The sequence below is a fragment of the Chaetodon auriga genome, chromosome 17 (genome assembly GCF_051107435.1).
Source record: "Chaetodon auriga isolate fChaAug3 chromosome 17, fChaAug3.hap1, whole genome shotgun sequence".
Taxonomy (NCBI): Eukaryota; Metazoa; Chordata; class Actinopteri; order Chaetodontiformes; family Chaetodontidae; genus Chaetodon; species Chaetodon auriga.
In genome coordinates this window covers 18,213,062-18,232,332 of record NC_135090.1, presented here as the reverse complement: position 1 = coordinate 18,232,332, position 19,271 = coordinate 18,213,062, and the positions used below count along the sequence as shown (strand labels likewise).

The following is a 19,271-nucleotide window of genomic DNA, read 5'->3' as shown; positions in this document are numbered from 1 at the left end:
CACTGGCATTATGTATTTACAATCCATAATTAGCTCTTTCTGCTTTAGTGGCAGACTCCGCCATTCCCATGATGCATTCAAGTCTTCACACGCGAGGGACTCACGGGAAAACGCTGCACGTCATCCAGACTTACTGTTTTAATTTTTCCCACCGATCTCAGCCTCGCCGTTTCCTGCTCCCTCTCCTACTGCTGTACCAGAGCTGCATTGAGCTACCGCTCACGCCGACCGAACATTTCCCCCTGCGTTCCCAATCACGTAGAAAGGATTCGACTGGTGAAACATTCGGTGGCTTAACCAACTTTGTTGTGCCTTGAGCTAAAGTCACAGATACAACCTGCTGATTCCACCTTTGATCGCGGGTTGAGGGTTACAGCTTTAACGAGCTGAACCTGAAGCTGGACTCCCTGTTGAATGTAATTTGGAGGACAAGTTCAGTATTTTAAAAGGACAGGAAAGGAACAAGTCAAGGGAGACACAAGGTGAGGATGAAGGACATTAAAGCAGCATGGAAGGACGGAATTACAAGGGGGAGAGGGACTTAATGATCAATAATTCATGGGTGACAGCCGGACCCAATCCCTCCACTTCCTGCCCTGGATCTCTCGCTCTCTGGGGGCCCTCAGGGCTTCCCCCGACTGCTTCTACCTGCCGCTGAACTACACTATGAAGTCATTCAGGGGAACAGAGCTGAAAGTTGTCATCCCATCTGTCTCCCTTGAATTGTGTTTACACAGCAGCTCATTCAGCTGCGGTTATGCAGGCTTTGATAGAAAATGAAAACCGACGTGCTCTGAAATGGATGTCACCGATGATGGCCTTCTGCAAGAAATTCAGCATTTGTCAATTTGTGCTCTTCTTCCACCAAATGGGATATTTTTATAGAGAGATTTCAGGGATAGATTGGCTCCCCCCTTATTTGTTCAATTTGCTGTTTTCTGGCCGCGGCAGCAGCGCGGAGCACAACTGACATTGTAAACGCTCAAAATGAAATCCACCACCATTACCGTCATTCTCCGGGTAGTGGAGTCGCTGCCAGAGTAAGAGAATCAGCAGCAGCATTATTATGTCTGAAATGATTTGGGTAGTGACATAGAGCAGGTTGTAAATTGGCACTGGATGGGCCAAATGCCTGGCAAAATGAGATCTCCATTGCTTCCCAAATGATATGGTTAGCTTGTAAAGACAGTCCACCTGAAGGATGGAAGCCTTCCGTACACTGACATAAATCCTGGATGATTGCACTGTACAAACTGCAGCGTTCAGCGGCAGCAGCCCTTTCAGCGGCTTTTTGTGGCCGTGTGCGTCTGAGTGTGTGTCAAACTATACTTAAGCACACATCTGGCATGTGTGTTTTTGCTGGCCTATGGCTGGCGACATATTAGTTCAGCAAAATGAAGCGTTCTGGAGAAAACAGAAATCTTGTGGTGAGGTGAAAGGCTCGGCGGAGCTAAAATTAAAGCCCGGACTCTGTCATTACGGGACCAGATAGCCGCACGGCGTTGTTTGTGTTATTTCAGTGGTTCCAAATCGTCTTCGCTCGTGACCCCTTGAAATGTCTACGTGTGACCCCTCAGCACAGGTTGCACATGTCGCCGAACGGAGGCGTTTTAAATTTAGATTTCCGTCCTGGTTGTTTTGTTGACACCACCAGTTATAACGATAACACCAAGGGCCCAAAATTAAAGATTAAATCTCCTTGAGCTGCTACTTTGTCAGAAATATAATATCTGTTTACAGTGCAGCCAAACAAATTCAAATTGTTTTAATAGAGAAGTCAGTCAGAATCTGCCTTTTTTTCATCCAAACACGAACAACCGGGATCACAGCAGCTGCTCACTGCGGCTGCTGCTTCCTGCTCCATTACTCCCTCGCAAAAATTAAACCCAATCTGCAGGAAAAGACAACTGTTGATTCAAATAAAAGTCAAGGAGTCAAAAGGTTAATGTGGAGCAGCAGCAGCAGGATATGTTGGCTTTGGATTAGCAGTAACTGAATGCAGCTCGGAGTCAGGTGGACAGTAAGTTGTGTAGCTGTTATGATAATAAAATTACGCTGGATTGCATCCTGCAATTGATTCCGGTGAGTCTGCTCTGTTGAGGTAGGATTAGAAAACGGGGCATGATTTCATGAAATTATTCCGCATAATAACTTTAAAGGTCTGAAGATATGAAGTTACATACACCACAAAGAAAAAGCGAACATGCATTACGCTTCAAAAGTCTGGAATCACCCGTTGTTTTCTTCTTCCCTTCAATAACAGCTATTTTAGTGTAACTCAGACACCAAATGTGTGATTTACATTTGAAATAGTTTTGGCCCCAAAAGAAGGATCGTTAAGTGATGAAAAAATCCATTTAGTCGACGTCCCCACTGTTTGCGCGACAGGGGAGAATACCGCCGTAACCGTTTTTCCCTCCAAACACCATTCGAGTTTAAGTTTGTCTTCCAGCCCAGAAAAGCGTGAATGACTCGACATCATTATTCAACCACAACGGCGCAACTGGACCGAATATTTTGGGAACCTGTTTTTCTTTGGGCCCTCTGCAGTCCACTCAGTGGTTAGACTGAGTAGGTTTAAACTGCGATTTGTCAGTCCATCGTGTGTTCGGCTGATATTCCAACCCCGGACTAACCGTCTGTTTCTATTGTGAAGTTGTAAGAACACTTTTCCTGAAGCAGCACGTCTGTTGATTCCAGCTTGTTACTGTGCACGTGAAACGGGAGCCTGCTCCGAGTCAAGCCTGCAGATTTTGATGCTACGCTTCCAGTTTCTTTTACAACATCTTATATTCTCATTTAACTGCTGCTCAGAGGTGTCTTTGTCTCTTTCCGCTCTTTCAGTTTTCAGTCTGGTCGAAGCACCGTACAGCATTTTGTTCTCAGTACAAAACCTTCATACAAAATAACATCCATTTGTAAAGACTCTCTACAACCTAAAAGCACGAAAGACCATTCAAGAATACAGAGCAGTCCTCTCAGCCATCTGACCGCACCAAATCAAGCTTTTGTGGCAGCCGATTCCAAACTTTTGAACTTTCCTGCTTTCCTACCTTGTTTGTCATGTCATGACCCTTCAAATCTATCTTGTGGCCCCTTGGGGGAATGGTTCGGGAGCCGCTGTGTTAGTGTCTGCCTCTTTGTTGCAGTGAGCAGAGGGGTTGCTCTGGCCAGGAATTCTTGTGCTCATTAAATGTGTGTGTTTTCGTGGATGTGAATGGGCTGCATCATAGCGTGGGTGCGTTTCTATCTCCCTCTGACTGTGCACAACGTGAGCAGGAGCCGCTGAGTGTGTGAGCTCTGTGTGTACTCGTATCAGTCAGTCTGTGGTGAGCCAAAGAAAACCTGCTGCGGTAAAGAAAATAGGGGCTGCCTCCCCTGACAGACCTGCATTAAAGGCTTACAACCGGGATGTGATCCATGTTCTATTTTCTGTCCTCTCCTACAAGTTGCCCTTTGAAATCGAGGTGCTTTTTACACTCCCACGCACAATATGCATATATAAGCAGACCCACACGTATTAGTGCATTTTGGTCTAAGCCGAACAAATGGCTTCTTAGAAAATAATCTCTCTTGCTCGCAGCTACCTGGGTATTTTTCCATTAGCTCGACCACTTCTGAACCATAATGACCACAAACTTAATCAAGGTTCTTTTACAAGGCAATTTTTCTGAAATGGATAACAGCACGTTCTTCTAAACCTTAATAAAACCGTATTTGCTCCACGTGGGCAGAAGGACTCTGACACGGTTAATAAGATGTTTACCTCAAGCTGAACGCCCTGCAACGCAACCAGCCTCCCAACCGCGTTCGCATTCCAAATCCAGCATAATTACAAGCCGGGTTGATTAATTATGTCTCAACAATATGCTGCACTCCAACGCCACAAGGGCTAATTAACAGAATGAACAAGATGGGTAGGAACAGTTATTAGGAGGTTCAAGCTCGCGCTCTGAATTTGGCAAAGCTGTTTACAGTCTGAGCAAACGGGGATAGAGAACGCACGGATCAGGCTGCATCAGACACAGAGCCAGATCACAGGTAACGCTGGCACACGGCTCCAGCACATACAGCGGAAAAGCTCACTGAGGACGCCGATACACTACAGCAAGCGCACCGCTCTGTGTTCAAAGCACCTGGCTGCGCACCTGACAACACACACAGCAGATACGGCATGTAGTGAAATCCATCTGCCTTATTAACCGGTCCGGCTCACGCTGCATCCTACCTGCAACTCATCTTATCTGTGCAGCTTCGGCCTGGAGCCGTTCCTATCGCACAACTCTGATCAGATCCACCCATGAGCAACCTGACCTTGACAACGCCGGGATGATATACGATCTGACCCTGGGATAAGGAAGACGAGGCACGTTCCAGACGGGGGTTCAATTAGTGGAGTGTCCCTGACATCTGAGATTATGTCTTTGCAGAATAATAATGCAGAGAATAAACTGATTTCAAAGCTTTTCCTCCCTTCGAATGTATTATGCATAACACTAATGGCGTCCTTTACTCTACAACTTCATTCCTATTACATATTTTTACACAAGCTCGGTAAACTGTGCGTGAGAATGCATGTTCATCATGCGCAGTGACCCATCAGGGTTAATAGCTCTTAGAGGTTGCAGGGATAATCACAACCCCTCTGATGAATGCCTTGATTATGGAAATACCACCACCTCTGGAACATGAACATTGTCTGTATTGGCCAATGCTTTTACAAGACAAGATTTGAGCTTCTCTTAATCACCAGGGAGGGTATTACAGAACCGTCATGAATGCAGAATCTCATTAAGACGAGGGGGTTGGCATTACAATAAAGTCATCTCATAAATCAGATGAAATCCATATACAGCTCGCCATCAGGATCCACCCTCCCCCAGAGAGCCTTTTCTGTGGATCTGTGATAATGACAGCACTTTACTGGGGACCACTGAAGTCACCATCATTTTTCTTCAAAAAAATAACCACAGAGTTGTAATTAATTGCTGCAATGAACTCGGGCGGCCTTGTTTGTTTCTTTGGGATTCATTAATACATGGAGCACTTAGAAGGATGTGAGAGCAGGTAATTCTCTCCTCTTTCCTGAGCTATTAGCCACTATATCTCGAATGCAAGAGAGCCATCCAAGACAATCAGAAGCCAGAACAAAGCACTTTCTTATTTGGACTGCATCAATAAGACACAGCCCTGTGGTGCATTTCTTTTTAATATGAAACGAAGGTGTTAGACAGGCTTTGGAAGCAAAACAGCTTTCAAGTAAATGGAAATTCCTTACAGCTCTGAAGGGATACTTTATATTATCAGAACTGGATCTAATTTTGTTATGCTGCCTGACTGAGCACTTTTCAGAGGGGGTCATATTCTAAGATATGTATAGTCCACTGTTGTACTGTCACCGTCTTCTGTTCACTATCTTCATCAGTATATGCCTCTGCAAAGTATATTAAGACTTCACATTCAGTGCACTTTCAGATTAAAGTGGCTCTGATCTCACCTCCCAGTATTTTGCACTCAGACACAGTATGACAGCTGAGCTAGTGGCAACATTATTTAATATTCTTGGCTGGTGGCGGAGAAATGTGCAACCCGCAGCCCATCTGTCCAGTGAGAGAAGCAGATCATCCGCCAAAGGATCCCAACGTGTGCTGAAGATTTCCCCAAAGCTCGCAGAGTTTGTGTAAGGCTTAGACACGACCCAGAGAAAGCGCAGTTATCTAGAATAGCCTTAGAATTACAGTTAATCACTAAGGTCCACAAATGCATCACTCATACTGTCACACAGCTACAGTATTTGAAAGCTACTTAGTCTACCGTGCGGCGGTCTCTCCGTCAAAACATGCCACCTATTCAGCCTACCTGTCACAAAATGATACTGAGATCCTTTGCAGGTGGCGGCAGCAGGTTGATCCAGTTCTGAGCTGGGAGCTTCAGACTCTCCAGTCCCCCTGGAGCGGAATCAGCACAGCACTGAACTGTTGAGCGTCCTGCTACGGCGGCGCTTCTACGGCTCAGTCCGCCGACGGCACCAGCTGGAGAGGCTCAAAACACCAACTTCTTCTCGGGGGGCGACCCCGCTCTCGGTTTACGGGCCCTCCGATATGATTAAGTTACCAAGCTGGCATAGCGCAAACATACGCACCGTCCGGGCGCGTCCGTAAAAATAATCTGAGGCGGAGTGTCCCGCCGCCCCCTCGCGTCTGTCCTCCAAATTTCTAAAGATCTCTCACTCGCCGGTTCTCCTTTCTTCTCCAGCATGCAGCTCTCACATCATCACTGCCTGCTGCTCCGACAGCCCCACACATCCACTGAAACAGGCTGTGTCTGTCAAACGGGCTCAAGGCTCCAAAGACGAATTAAAGCGCCCCTGTTGCACTTACAGTGAGTTCATCTCACAGTGACCCCCCTGCCGGTGTTTCATCTCTGTTCAGTCGATACAGTGCAGCTAAAGGTCCTCGAGTTTAGCTTTGTTTTTGTCTGATCGTGAGGGCCGCTTTCAACACTTGTGATCCCAATCTCAACATCGGAGCAGCGTGAGTGACAAAGGTGCGCTGCTGAGCGCCGCGCCAACAATGTGGGTTACATCAGGAGCCGAGAGCAGTTCAGGCTGCCCTCAGGTGGAAAAACGCACTTTACAGGGACAAGATCCTCATTTTACAATCGCAACCAGTCGTGCACCACATGTCAGAGGGCAATTAAACGTTTGATTGTATTTTTTATGAACATGAGCTTGCAATGGTGATTGCTGCCTTTGGCCCAGAGGATAAGATCCATACGAGCCAAATGAGGAAACATCTATGAATCTGAATGCAGAAAATGTGACCTATAATCTCATCAGAGACATCGCTTTATCCGTTGTTACTCAGATGCATCAACAATGAACACAGCCTCTAAACATAGACAGCAGAAATCACCCAGTACGATCCCCGCTGCGCTCCGACTTCCCCCCCGACAGAGAGCTCGCCCTTACCGGGTGGCGGTACCACGCTCTTCCCCTCTCTGCTGATTTTCCTTTTCACACCACGGCCGGGCATTTGCGAATTAATTCAGTGTGCAAGCGCAGGTCTCCCCGTCGGGATATGAATGATGAATGTGCGTGTTAAATTGTCCATTTTCCATATCCACAACAGTCCACACACGACCCGCCCCCGGGCGGTACTGATTGGTTGAGAGGCTCCTCGACGTCCTCGTCGCACCGTAAAGAAAAACACACACATCTGGATGCGACCCAGCGCAACTGGAGCGCTTTGGAAACCCCGAATTACGCACAGGAATTGAACCGGCATTTTCACGGCCCCTTTAAATGTAGTCTAGTGTTTATTGTGACTGAAGATAGCAATCTTGCCACCTTTGCGGAAAATATGGTTTCAAGTGCATCACTGTAAACACCGTCCCTCAGACAAAATCACAAGCATGGAGGCTATGATGGGGATCTTGTGTGCGGGACACCAGTCTGAGAGGATTTTGTTGTTTCAGTAGCTTAATTCAAGCCTATAAAACAAGAGTTTTCAGCCGATAGTAATAAGCCACGTTAGGCGTCATTATTCAAAATTAGAATTAGAAATAAGTGACGGGCTTCATGATTTTATGAACAGACAAACACGTTAAACGCGCTCCACGTATAAAGGATCTGCGTGCAGCTCGAGGAGCCAATTAGATGTGAGGAATCAGGTTGGTTTTAAATGCACCACGAGCAGCAGCAGGTTTTCAAGTCTACATACTTTATTGACTAGATGCAGCGAGTGTCCTGTGACTGTCTATCAGCACGTTTAATGTGGTAAAACGTGATAATATGACGGGAGACAGCCGAGAGAGAGCGCGCGCCTCATTTGCACAGTCAAATCTGCATTTCTGAGTCTCTTGCGCCGCTCAGTGTCCGGATAAAGACCATCCTCCTGCCTCCCCTTTCCTCTCCTATCTGTGTTGCTTAGGGAGAATATCTAATCTCCGGATCCGTCTCCAGGCTCCGGCGGAGCGCTGAACCGAACCCAGCGTGGAGAGAGGCATGCTGGGCAGGCGAGACTAATCACTGAGCGACAGCGCGGAGGCTCTCCGAGGATTAGTGACAGCTGTCCAAGCCTGAGCCACTGAGTTTCAGCGTGTTACCGGAAAATGAAAGGAAAAAGAAGAGTGCATTAAGGAGCAAAACTGACATAATTGGTTAAAGAAAAGGCTAATTTAATAAACTGTGTTAAACCACGACAATATCAATGAATGTTTGTCATTTTTTTCTTACAAAAAAAATGTAGTCAGTGAACTTTGAGTTAATTTCTTATTTTTAGTAAAACTACTGTCCTCAAGGTCAAGAATGGACTCTGACTCTATTACCCAGAGTTGTTGTGAAGGTCAGTGTGGTCTGGTGGATGAACCAAGTGATTCTTCATCGATTGTGTAATTCTTATTGCAAACTATGGATTGACAGGATCTGATTGGAATTAAGCCCATTATGAGCCGCGTTTTATAGAGTCTGAAATTAAATTAGGCCTATAATGTTGCTGGCAAACCCGCAAGCACCCCTTCACAGACCACTGCTTGTCCCTATAGACAACATAAGTAAAAGAAAAAAAACTCTAATAAATACATCGTGTGCGTGCGTGTGTATCCTACTTAACGAAAGGAAATGCTATGTAATATTACAATGAAAGATAATAATTTAGAATCGGTTGGCATGAGGGTAAGCGTTTAAAAGTGCTGACAATATCAAGTAGGAAGGGGGTGTCTCCTATAATTCCATGTACCTGAATGCAGCATCAAGCTCCTCCCAAACCAGAAGTGAACCCGGGTCTTTTTTTTGCTTTGTGTCCCAGATTTTGGTCTGTCAGGCAACACCTTAACCGTCGCTTCAGCCGTCAAACTCGTAGGAAACGGGTCGCCTGACAGACCAAACTCAGGATTAAAGACGCTTTACTTTATCTCGTATCAACCGAAACGACTGCAGATCAACGCTGCTGCGGCTGCTGCTGTGCTGCAGAACAAATACGATCCGCCGTCGTGCAGAAAGGTACGCTCCTGGTTAGAACTAACAAACATGCGGGATTCAGAGTTTCCGTGTAAAGTTGTGTGGCTGGTTTTGTGCCAGGCTGCTGCTGCTGCTGCTGCTGGGTAAGCGTGGACTTTCAGTCTGTTAACGCCTCACGAACATAATGACGTCTGTTCATAGTGTGACATAACTGATTGGTTTCATTCTTCACAGCACAGCGGTAAAATCTGACTGATTTACAGGAGAATGGACTTTTAATGTTATGGAAGCCGTTTGGTAACTCCCCTCTGACGTCAGACTTTGGGTGCTCACGTGACAAATATAAATCATTTCATTTTAGGAAGCCAAACCAGTCACACCTGAGATAAAATCACGACGCTAAAAGCTGGAACTTTATACTTTAGCAATGTGTTTACACGTGAGAGGACTTAGATCACTGTGCATACATGGACATGACCTTTGACCTCAGCTCTGTTCGTTTTGGCTACAGCTGATTCACTGGTAGAATCAGCTGGTCCGGGGTCAGTCAGAATCAGAGTTTTGTAACCCTGTAAGACTTGTTTTTTCACCTCCACACTGCAGGAGTCTGAATGCTGTTCTCTCAGTTTCTCCCTCAGCAGTCGGAGTCAGGCGAACATCTCCAGCATGCTGGCACCGCAGGCGAACCGGGTCATGGTGCTCGGAGAATGGGAGGAACGCTGGAAGGAGGACAAGATTGGCTTCCATCAGGCTGAAGTACACCAGTAAATGCCCCTATTTCAACTACCTCCTCGGTGCAATAGGGGAAAATAAAAGTCCTCCAAATGCATTTGTGATTTAACCAGATTACACTCACTGTAAATGCACATTCCCGCTCCAGTGGTCCCATAAAAATCACTTGTTTACAAGGCACATACGGACTATCAGCGAGGCTAATTCAGTCCAAACATGGCCACCTCATTCAGATTACATCATTTTAAGTGTTTTTCAGAAAGTTAGAAGCATGAAGTGTTTTGCTGTTAACAGTATTTTGGGGTTTTTTGACAGGATGCTGGAGAAAAATATTGATAAAGTTCTTGCCGGGCGGACGGGGGTTCGCTTCTTCTTCCCTCTTTGTGGGAAAGCTGTTGACATGAAGTGGTATGAATGATTTTCAGTGGTAATTTCTGCTACGCGTGGACACCCTGTGATGACTGCATGCTGTTAAATTCCTTCTACTTCCTGTGTGTCTCCCAGGCTAGCAGACATGGGCCACTCTGTGGTTGGGGTGGAGATATCTGAAAAGGCTATAATACAGTTCTTTAAGGAGAGCAACTTGACCTACAGTGAGGAGCCTGTCCCTGCCATACCTGGAGCAAAGGTCTACAAGGTCAGTCTCTGATAGCCATATCAAAGCTGTGCTAATCCAAGTCCCTGCCACTACATGAAGCAACAATAACATCTGAGACAGCAACCCACACGCAGAAAATGGCAAGTTACCCTAACCTGGTAGCTAATGGTATAAACGTAAACAAGCTAGCAGCGGTTACCTTTTCTTTTGCAGGTATTTAGCTATTTAAATGCACGGGCTCACCTCCTCACATGCAATTATTCCACCAAAACAAGTTTCCCCTGACACATTTTGCAAGGCCACCATCACTGCATCCTGGGCTTAGCCCCGCCCAAGATGATTGTGATTGGTTTAAAGAAATATATTATTGACAGAGATATGGACAAAAGAGTTCATCCATGTGGTTTTTGTTCCACAGAGCTCAGAGAAAAACATCTCCTTGTATCAATGTGACCTGTACAACTTCTCCAGGTAAAAAAACTGTTTTTGTCCCCTTTAGAGACATTAAATAACTTGAACAGATTAATGTTTAACACAAACTCTGTTTCTCTATTTCACAGTTCCATTGAGGGTCAGTTCGGGGCCATTTGGGACAGGGGCTCTCTCGTGGCCATCAACCCAAAAGACCGAGAAAAGTAAGATGAGATTTGAAAAAGGACATCTTTAATTAAAACCTCTTGAAACAATGTATAGGTAAGGTAATTGATTAGATGTTACACAGTTTACATTGGCTTCATGTTGTCTCACTACATTGTCTCTCTAACAATACCACAGGTACGCTGCTCTCCTTATTTCTCTCATGGCCAAAGACTGCAGATACCTTTTGGACACTCTGTTGTACAATCCTGAATTATATGCAGGTAACTGTCTGTATTTTGTGTAAAACATTTTTTACTTGAATTTGCATTTTAAAACGTCTGCAGGGTGTTTGTGCAAATTTGGTACAATAATAAAAGATATTTTTGACTATTTGTCTTTCAGGTCCCCCCTTCTTTGTACCTGATGAGCAAGTACAAAGCCTGTTTGGTGAGTGCTTTTAAGAGCAATCATGTACCTAATCATAAAGCTTAGTCCTGTAAATTAACCACAGTATGAACAGCCCTGTGATACCGGCCATGGACCTTTTAATGGGACGTTTCTTTTCCTCAGGGAACTGCTGTGATATGGAACTGCTGCAGTCTCAAGATATTCTGACGGATAGACATCGAGGCTGGGGCCTGGACGCTCTGACTGAAAATGTACGCCTCATCACTCTAAAGGCCATTTAAAAACGAAGTTTAGACAGCTTAGAAAAGCAGATCCTGGGAATTGTTTTTGCTAATGCAGGATATAGGCAATTTCTGCTTAAACCCCCTTTCCTAATGTTTAGATATCCTTTTGTTGGAAATTAAATGTTAAGAGACTCCTGTATTTTCATAAAACCTGTAAGAACAGTGATTTAGACAGTGATAAATGACTGTCAAAATAAAATACTTTTTGTAACAAGATGTCTGTGGCTTCATTGAAACCAGCTGGGTAGCTGTTGTGCTTTTCTGGCAATATTAACAGTTGTAAAAAGTATGTATGTATGTTGAAAAAGCCATTGGATAAAAGTTAAGTGAGAAAACAAATTACAACAAAGAGACACAGAAAACAGAATGTAAGCTATACAATTATGATGATGATGATGATGATGATGATGATGATGATTATTATTAACCTGGGTAATGGAAACATGCTTGTAAGCGGACGCCATTTAAAAGCGTCACATGACAACGCGTCATTGGGCCAACTCCTTCCGCATTGGCTGTTGCCTAGATACAGAGCCCAACATTAGCGACTGGCAAGGAGGAAGGAGCGCGAGCTAACCTGTGGAAAGTTTTGTTCACAGAAATGCCGAAATATCCCGAGGAGGCGAAAAACGTAGGTTGCCACGTTGAAACGTGTTTCGAAAACGAATCGAAACGAAACGAATTTCCAAAGTTTTAAAGACGTTATGTGACAAAAAAAAAAAAACCCTCAAACGTTGAACACCATTAATAACTTTACCGGTAACAACTCTACCAGTTTGTGCTGCTATTTTAACTTAACGGCTTAAAATGGCCGCGCATCTTATTAGTCACGTTAATGATGGAAAAGTTACACACTTAAAAAAGTATGGCTGACGTGAAAAGAATACCTTTCAGGTGTGTGTGTCGCCTCCAGGCCGCTGGGTGTGGAATGATGAAGCTCAAACTGTGGAGTTTGCCAGGTGAGGTTAATTAGCTGGGCTAAATTACTATCATGGTGCACCTGCTGGGAGTCACGAGACGTCGCTGAACCATATTGTCGTAAAATTCTTCCGTCTTTTCAAGTTGTAGTCGAGCAGAGGAGGGTGTTTCGAGGACAAGGAGGCACGCTGATGTCCATTTCAGTGATCTTCAGCGACGATCAGAGTGGTAGACCTGGATATGTTCATCAGTGGTTACAATTATTAAAAGGCAGCCGAAGATGTTACCGTCTGTTTGTAACTCATGCATGATGTTCTGCACATGGTCATCGCTGCTGTTTCCTCAGGCTGGCTGAGATATTCACGTCGAACCGTAGAGGGCGCCAAAGCATTAGAAAGGGCCTCAGCCCTGCTCATCTGGCTGCTTACAGGTCCTCGGTGATGAAGAGGCGAGCGGACAGCATCACCACCGATGATGTTAAACGCAAGTGTCAATATGTTGATGAACTCATAACAGTAATACTGCATGACTTGAGTCAGCTGCTCCTCTGTTTCCTCTAAGAATATTGATCATTGGTCATTGGCATTTATGATGTATTTCTGTAGCGAGTGAGCGCTCGATGACCTTTGACCCTGTCCTGACAAAGCTCTCTTTTGTAGAGGTGGCCGTCGGTTTGCTGCAGGACAATTATCAGCTTCCCATTCCGCTCTGCTTCTTGGCTGTATTGAAGTGAGGAACAAAAAAGACATGATTTCATACATACAGGTTTACATTGTTGTACTCTGTATGATGGAGTGACTGTCTGTGTTCAGGAGTAAACAGCTTGACGAAGTCCTGACTGCCCTTCTCCTTTACCTGTCTTGTTTCTTTGAACACAAGTCTCTGGAGAACAAACCGAAGCCTTTAATGGCGTAAGTATGCTAAGAATGTTGCTAACATGCTGCTGATTGCTGCTTTTATTGTAATGTGTTTATTTATCAGTTGCTATCTGTGTTTCCTCCTTTATCTGCCAGTGTCAGTGTCCTCTGTTTCTTAGTTTTTCCCTCTCCTAATCCCTTTTCCTCTCTTCCTATCCTGTATTTCCACACCCTCGCTCCCTTCCTAACCAACCTGCCAGTGTAGACATCTTCACGGAGCAGCGGATCATGGCGGAGGCTTTGGCCAAAAAGGAAATGGCTCAAAAGAAGCTGGCTGTCTGCTACTTCACCCTCATCATGGAGCTGGAGATAGAACAGCACCAACACACATACCACAAGTGAGTTCATATTCAGAGCAGGTGTTAGAGGGAGGAAGCACGATTCCTTCTCCAAGATGCATCGCTCATCATACCTTTTCAAAATACCCGCTGGTGTCAAAGTTTTTTTTTTCTGACCTGTATGTGATCAGCTGTGGTCATGGCATCTTGTATGCTGGTTGTATGGTTGTATCTGACTTTGAATGTTGCTCCCTGGTCTCGTTTCGGTCTCATTAAAGTAACATACTGTTGAAATATCATGTGCTAGACCTACAGTCAGGCAAGACCCAACACTGAACGTGTCATGTCATCCACAGGTAGTCAACCAATCACAGTTTGCCACAACGCACCAGTCTCTTGTGTGTTTTTTCAGGGGTCAGATGTCATCAAACAGTACAGAATGGCTGCTACGTGCGGTAAGTGCATAAGAATCCTACAATGTACTAGAAATGTACTAATCACCTTATTTACAAATGGCCTGATCCAATGGAAATGTTTTTAAGCTTGTCATGAATGTTAAGAACTGGTTGGTGATGCTAATCTGTCGCCTCGTCCGTCCCCTCATTTTTTAACTTGATGAATTTGACTCATAGCTGACCTGAAATGTCTTTCCATGCAAATCCAGCTTGTTGAAACATTCAGAAACTATATTGCCTCATCTGCACCGAGAAAAATTGAGCCTTCAGCTGTCAGAGTGAAGGCCAGTTCACCATCTGTGAATACAGACGGCAGCGAGCAGAACAGAACGACATTGAGTGCTGGTTGTGCCTGGTGGCCTTAATGAATTAGTTAGTGGTTGGAGATGTTGACGCAACACAGGTGCTTTGCTTTGACAGGCTCTATTCAGTATTTAGCCAGGTGGGTGGATGGGGAGGGAAATATCACGCTAACAGCAGCAGCTTATTGCCTGCTCTGTATGTGACCTTTTTTGGACAGAAATAGCTGTTGTGACCTTTTAAAAACACAGAGGAATAAGTGGCCATCCAGGTTTTCAGTGAGAAAGCTGACATGTTGAATGTTCACTCAGTGAAACCATGAATAAAATACATGAATGTCTATCAAATGAATTAAGGACAGAATTGAGTATAAAGGACTCCAGGTGACCCTCTTCACTCTCATCTGTTTTCTAGTGCCTGTACAGCTTCTTCTGCTATGTGGCCTGGGTGACGTTTGAGAGGAAGGACCTGAGGGACATCCAAGAGGAGGTGGGCCACCTTTTGTACTCCGACACCTTCAACACGGCAGTGAGGAGCAAGACCGACGGGGACTCAGGAATGACCTTCGCTACCGTTCATGGTTCAGTGACGACGGGAGAAGCTGACCCCAAGGAGACGGGATGTAACGGCACATTCAGGCACAGGTACGACAAAGTGAAGTGAAGGTTGGGCTGAGGTGGCGTGTGACAACATCACCGTCACTATTTATTTATAAAGAGTAGAAGTTTTGCCCTTCATTTACTGCCTGTTTCACTACTGCTGAGTTCATATCTCTATGAACGTCTGCTGCAGTGGTGGAATGACTGTAACTAATTAAATTTACTGAAATTCAAGGTACTCTTGCTCCAAACATATGATGATCTAAAAGAAAACTGCTTTCTGTGACTCTGCCATCCTATTTCATATAATATATGCTTTGCTAGCAGCTTTTCAACCGCTAAAAGCTGCACTGTGTGCATCGGCTAGTTGTTAATTGACATTTAGCGCTGCACAGGTAGCATGTAGTGGGTTTCTAGAGCTTTTTTCACTGACAACAGCTGCCTGCTGCTGATGAGAGAGGTGATTAGTCGTGATTGTTGTTAATATATAAAAATATTTAATGTTATCTATTGACTGGCCATCAATGCCAACCAGGCTCACTCTGACATATTATAGGGTAAATAACTTAATAGCTCCGGCAGTAAGTTGTCTGGTTTGATGGATGTCATGTCAGACCTCTAACTGGAATATGATTGATGTAGACAGATTCTTAGCTTTGTCCGATAGCAGGGACTATCTGACAGCTGGTTTTATGTTGCGCTGCTGTGTCTGACACAGGATTGGCAGTTGTGTAAGCTGTCTGAGGCCCGGCGCTCCTTCCTGCTGTCAGGTTGAGACCAGACAATCAAAAGCTGGGCTTGAAGCTTGCTGTCCTCCTGAGGGTGGATATACATGACATGATTTGGACGAGCTTCAGCACAGCTTCCAGCTGTCTCGCAGACACTGAAAAGACTGTGATAAAAGGGAAATCCATGAGATTATATATTTTTTTGGATATGTTCTGGGATACCACCTGGATCTTGAGAATGTGGCTACGACAGCAGCTTTCCTGATTAATTACTTCTGGATATTTGTGTTCCTCCATGAGTGCTATATATGTATGATAACAGAATATGTGAGGAATGTCTCCTTTTCAAAATGTTTATACAGCTGTCGTCTGTGCATGTATGAACTGCCATATAGACAGATCTTTAGTTTTATAACATTAGTTTCATTAATGGTGTAAAAGACGTAGAGAACGTTTCTCTCTGTGTCCAAGGTTACAAAGTGTCAGTAAACTTCCAGAAAAGTTCTCGGGAAGTTAAGCTTCTTGATTATTTTACTGGAGTGATTATGTTTTATATCTTCTATGATATTTCAGTTAACCAACAGACAGTAGCCTACATCCTGTCAAGCCTACATCCCACAGCTTGCTAGCTAGCTGTGGGATGTAGGCTTGACAGAGCATGCTAACTGAGGAGTTTAAATGAACCTGTTTCCATTCATTTCTCTTAAGCAAATCAACTCATTTAGTTCAACCCAACTACATTTTTTATTTTTTATTTCTGTTTGAGGGGTTGCCAGTTATATCTGCTTATGATATGATAAAAGGTACTAGTCTGTGCACATAACCTCTGTATTTCCCCTTGATTCCTTGAATTCCCACTGGAAAGTTTCCACCTTGAATATTCACAGAATTTTGCAACCTTATCTGTGTCTCTTTTTTTTACATCTGCATGCTTCTTTGAGGTGTTTATATATAATACATTTATTGCATTTTTTTTTTAATCCCTGCTCCTTTGGCTTCTCCCTCAGAGCGTCCCAGAGGCGTCCGTCCCTCAGCAGCACAGTCAATCAGCGTTCCCCACTGATGATGTCTCTGCTGCCCTCGCCCAAAGAACGGTCGCCCCATCTGTTCCTCGGCAGCCGGACCAGGAGGCCGAGCCCGCCGCAGGCCGAGCTCTGCGACACCAAGGCCCTGACGGAGGAGCTCAACCAGCAGCTGGCCAGCGTCAGGTGGTGTAAAACATCTTTTGATGTCACATATAACAGGAGGATGTGCTGTGTATTGATCAAGGGTATGATGTGTTTTTTTTCTTCTGCCACCCCCCAGAATAACCTACTGCTATGTGCAAGGTCATACCAGCAAATAGTCAGAGACATAAAGTGGTTTGTGACACTGAAACACACCACTGATAAACTACTAGCTTCTCAAATGTTTATAGCTAACTTACTAGTGAGCAGACACTCACCCCATTTACACCTTATTTCTGGTTTGGTCCACCAACCTCCAAGAACCATATCTGGGTTTTTCTCTTACTATTACCAGCTATGTGTTGGTCAGAGCCTGATTTCTGGTGGGGACTGCCTGTGGTTCTATTTCATGTGGGGAGAGTCTGACATACCACCTACTATCTATGTGAAGCTGAAAAACCAAAACCATGAAAGCTGCGTAGATCTGCAGGGTGAGGTGGGTCAGATACTGCAGTGACCTTGTTGAGTTACAAGGACTCATTTGATTCTGTGTTGATGGAAAAACATTGTGAAGCTTTAAAGATATATTTGAATGTTTGCTAAAAATTTGTTTAAAGGACTTTTAGCTGTCATGAGCTTTCTCCAGCCTGTGTTTTAATTTCTTAGAAACTGGGAACCAATATGAAAACCTGAATCCTGTTGTGATTATGAGCAGTCATACCCGCTCTACACGACTCTGTTATCCCAGTTCCCCAGTGCTCATATTGTATTGAAGAACGCTGTCAGATTTAATATGTGATGAGTCTTTATCGCATCGAACCTGATTTTTAATCAACTGAAAGAGTCTCATGATCCGTAGATTACTGCTTATCACATATGTAGAGAGACTGTTTATTTCATGCTTTTGTGCCAGGATAGCATAGAGGGAGCGACTTATGTTGTGGAAAACAAACCGAAATGAGTCCATCGTCCGCCATCTTCTCTCTCTCCCCTCATTTGTTTATCAGCTTCGGGATTCTCGGCAAGCCATTGAGACAGTTCAGCCGCAGCACCCTGACACCCTATGGAGACCGGAAAATCAACAGAGAGGATGATGACGACCATGAACCAGGGAGCGATGTCAATAACAACCGCGAGGATCGTCCTGGCTCGAGCCGTCAGCCCGTCCTTCATGGGACCCAGGTGGACAGTCGCCACCCACATGAACCCTGACGCAGCAGCTACCACAGAGGCGGCGGCCTCACACACGGAATGACTTGTGTGCGTATGTGTGAAAGTGTGCGTTTTCATTGGCATGACACAGACATAACATGTGCAGATGCATTCCTCAGTTTTCACTCTGCTCTGCTCATGTGTGGCTCGTATTCAAAAAGCGCCTCCCTGGACCGTCATCACACGCCATATTTGTTGGGTTTGCTTGTGAATTTAAATCAGTGTCTCATTTGCCAGCTGGTGGTGCTGTTGAATAAAATATAATGAAATCCATTACGACTTTGAAGGTCTGCGCTTCCTATAGAGTCTGAAAAATATTCAGTTCACATGTGAAAACGGAGGAAGTCCAGCACATTGCATGCATAATTCCCACTGGATAATATGTATCAGGGAAATCAAATTATACAGTCCTCACACAGAGGTTGTTTGTCATACTGATCGGTTCACCTTTTTTAAGATCATTGAAGACTTCCTACAGACCACTGAGTCATTCTGTGTCCTTGTGCTGCCTCACAACAGGCTGACAGTAATGTGAACTGGTGCCACACACACACACACACACACACTCACATTCTCACACCCTCTCTCAGCCAGGATTGGTAGCAGAAGGGGCTTTGCCTTCGCCCTAATTGGCTGCTTAATCTGGGACACCAGGAGTAGAGTTAAGCCCTCTGAGGAGGAGGAGGAGGAGGAGGAGGAGGCCTGGTAAGCTTGTGCATTAGGACGGGGGATGGGTCACAAGATGTTTTTTAAATTACTTTCAAAAATTTGAGGCGCTCTTGGTTTAGATTTGCTCTGTTCCACACCCAAAGTGATTAAGTCAAGCACTCCCCTTCTGATCTGGCTCGTATCACTTGTTGTTTATAGGCGACAGAGGATCAGAGCGTTCTGATCCAACGGGACCCCCTCTCCTGCAGCTGCCTTGTCTTCATCCCCCGATGGCTACTCTCATTTTCTCCAGTCTTCCTCCTCCAGTGCAGTGTGGCGAATACCAGGGCAAGCAGTCAGATACTTGACAGAGTGAAACCTGCCTTATCAGTTAACACGTCCTGTTCTCAGGCCTGACTGAATAATCAAAGATGTGCTACAGTGGCAGCGGAGCAGAGACTACATCCGTAATCAATGTACATTACAGGAA

At 44.9% G+C, this 19,271-nt stretch overlaps 3 protein-coding genes across 5 annotated transcripts in view; 2 read left to right on the top strand and 1 right to left on the bottom strand.

Annotated features, from left to right (window-relative positions):
• The window catches only part of ext1c (exostoses (multiple) 1c), a 79,350-nt gene extending 72,211 nt beyond the window's left edge, over positions 1-7,139 (bottom strand). The window contains exon 1 of one of the 2 annotated variants that reach the window (XM_076754961.1): positions 6,971-7,139. The gene's annotated coding sequence lies outside the window, so the exon portion shown is untranslated. Of the gene's footprint in view, positions 1-5,859; positions 6,578-6,970 lie in introns of those variants that run through there. The other variant, XM_076754962.1, reaches the window with a different exon arrangement.
• A 1,750-nt stretch (positions 7,140-8,889) lies between these two features.
• Positions 8,890-11,772, top strand: LOC143335343 (putative thiopurine S-methyltransferase). 2 transcript variants are annotated; one of them, XM_076754696.1, is made up of 9 exons: positions 8,890-9,001; positions 9,586-9,723; positions 10,007-10,099; positions 10,196-10,328; positions 10,708-10,760; positions 10,850-10,924; positions 11,064-11,149; positions 11,271-11,315; positions 11,439-11,772. In XM_076754696.1, the coding sequence occupies exons 2-9, from the start codon at positions 9,626-9,628 to the stop codon at positions 11,555-11,557; spliced, it is 702 nt and encodes a 233-aa protein (XP_076610811.1). In that variant the 5' UTR covers positions 8,890-9,001; positions 9,586-9,625; the 3' UTR covers positions 11,558-11,772. The 2 variants fall into 2 exon arrangements, with proteins under 2 accessions (XP_076610811.1, XP_076610810.1); XM_076754695.1 differs by having other exon boundaries at positions 8,920-9,102.
• Positions 11,773-12,127: 355 nt separating this feature from the next.
• ppp1r36 (protein phosphatase 1 regulatory subunit 36) lies at positions 12,128-18,176 on the top strand. The gene is given in 12 exon segments (XM_076754587.1): positions 12,128-12,191; positions 12,455-12,519; positions 12,623-12,706; positions 12,825-12,961; positions 13,138-13,207; positions 13,291-13,389; positions 13,596-13,733; positions 14,086-14,128; positions 14,843-15,072; positions 16,763-16,963; positions 17,929-18,069; positions 18,071-18,176. Coding segments are annotated over 12 exon segments (1,344 nt in total). The 5' UTR covers positions 12,128-12,161.
• The last annotated feature ends 1,095 nt before the right edge of the window (positions 18,177-19,271 follow it).

Excerpts from the sequence above, each read along its gene's own strand:
- LOC143335343 (XM_076754695.1), top strand. The coding sequence starts at position 9,029 with ATGCGGGATTCAGAGTTTCCGTGTAAAGTTGTGTGGCTGGTTTTGTGC. Across the intron at positions 9,103-9,585 it reads GCTGCTGCTGCTGCTGCTGG|TTTCTCCCTCAGCAGTCGGA; the intron begins GTAAGCGTGGAC and ends CTGTTCTCTCAG. Across the intron at positions 10,329-10,707 it reads CTGGAGCAAAGGTCTACAAG|AGCTCAGAGAAAAACATCTC; the intron begins GTCAGTCTCTGA and ends TTTGTTCCACAG.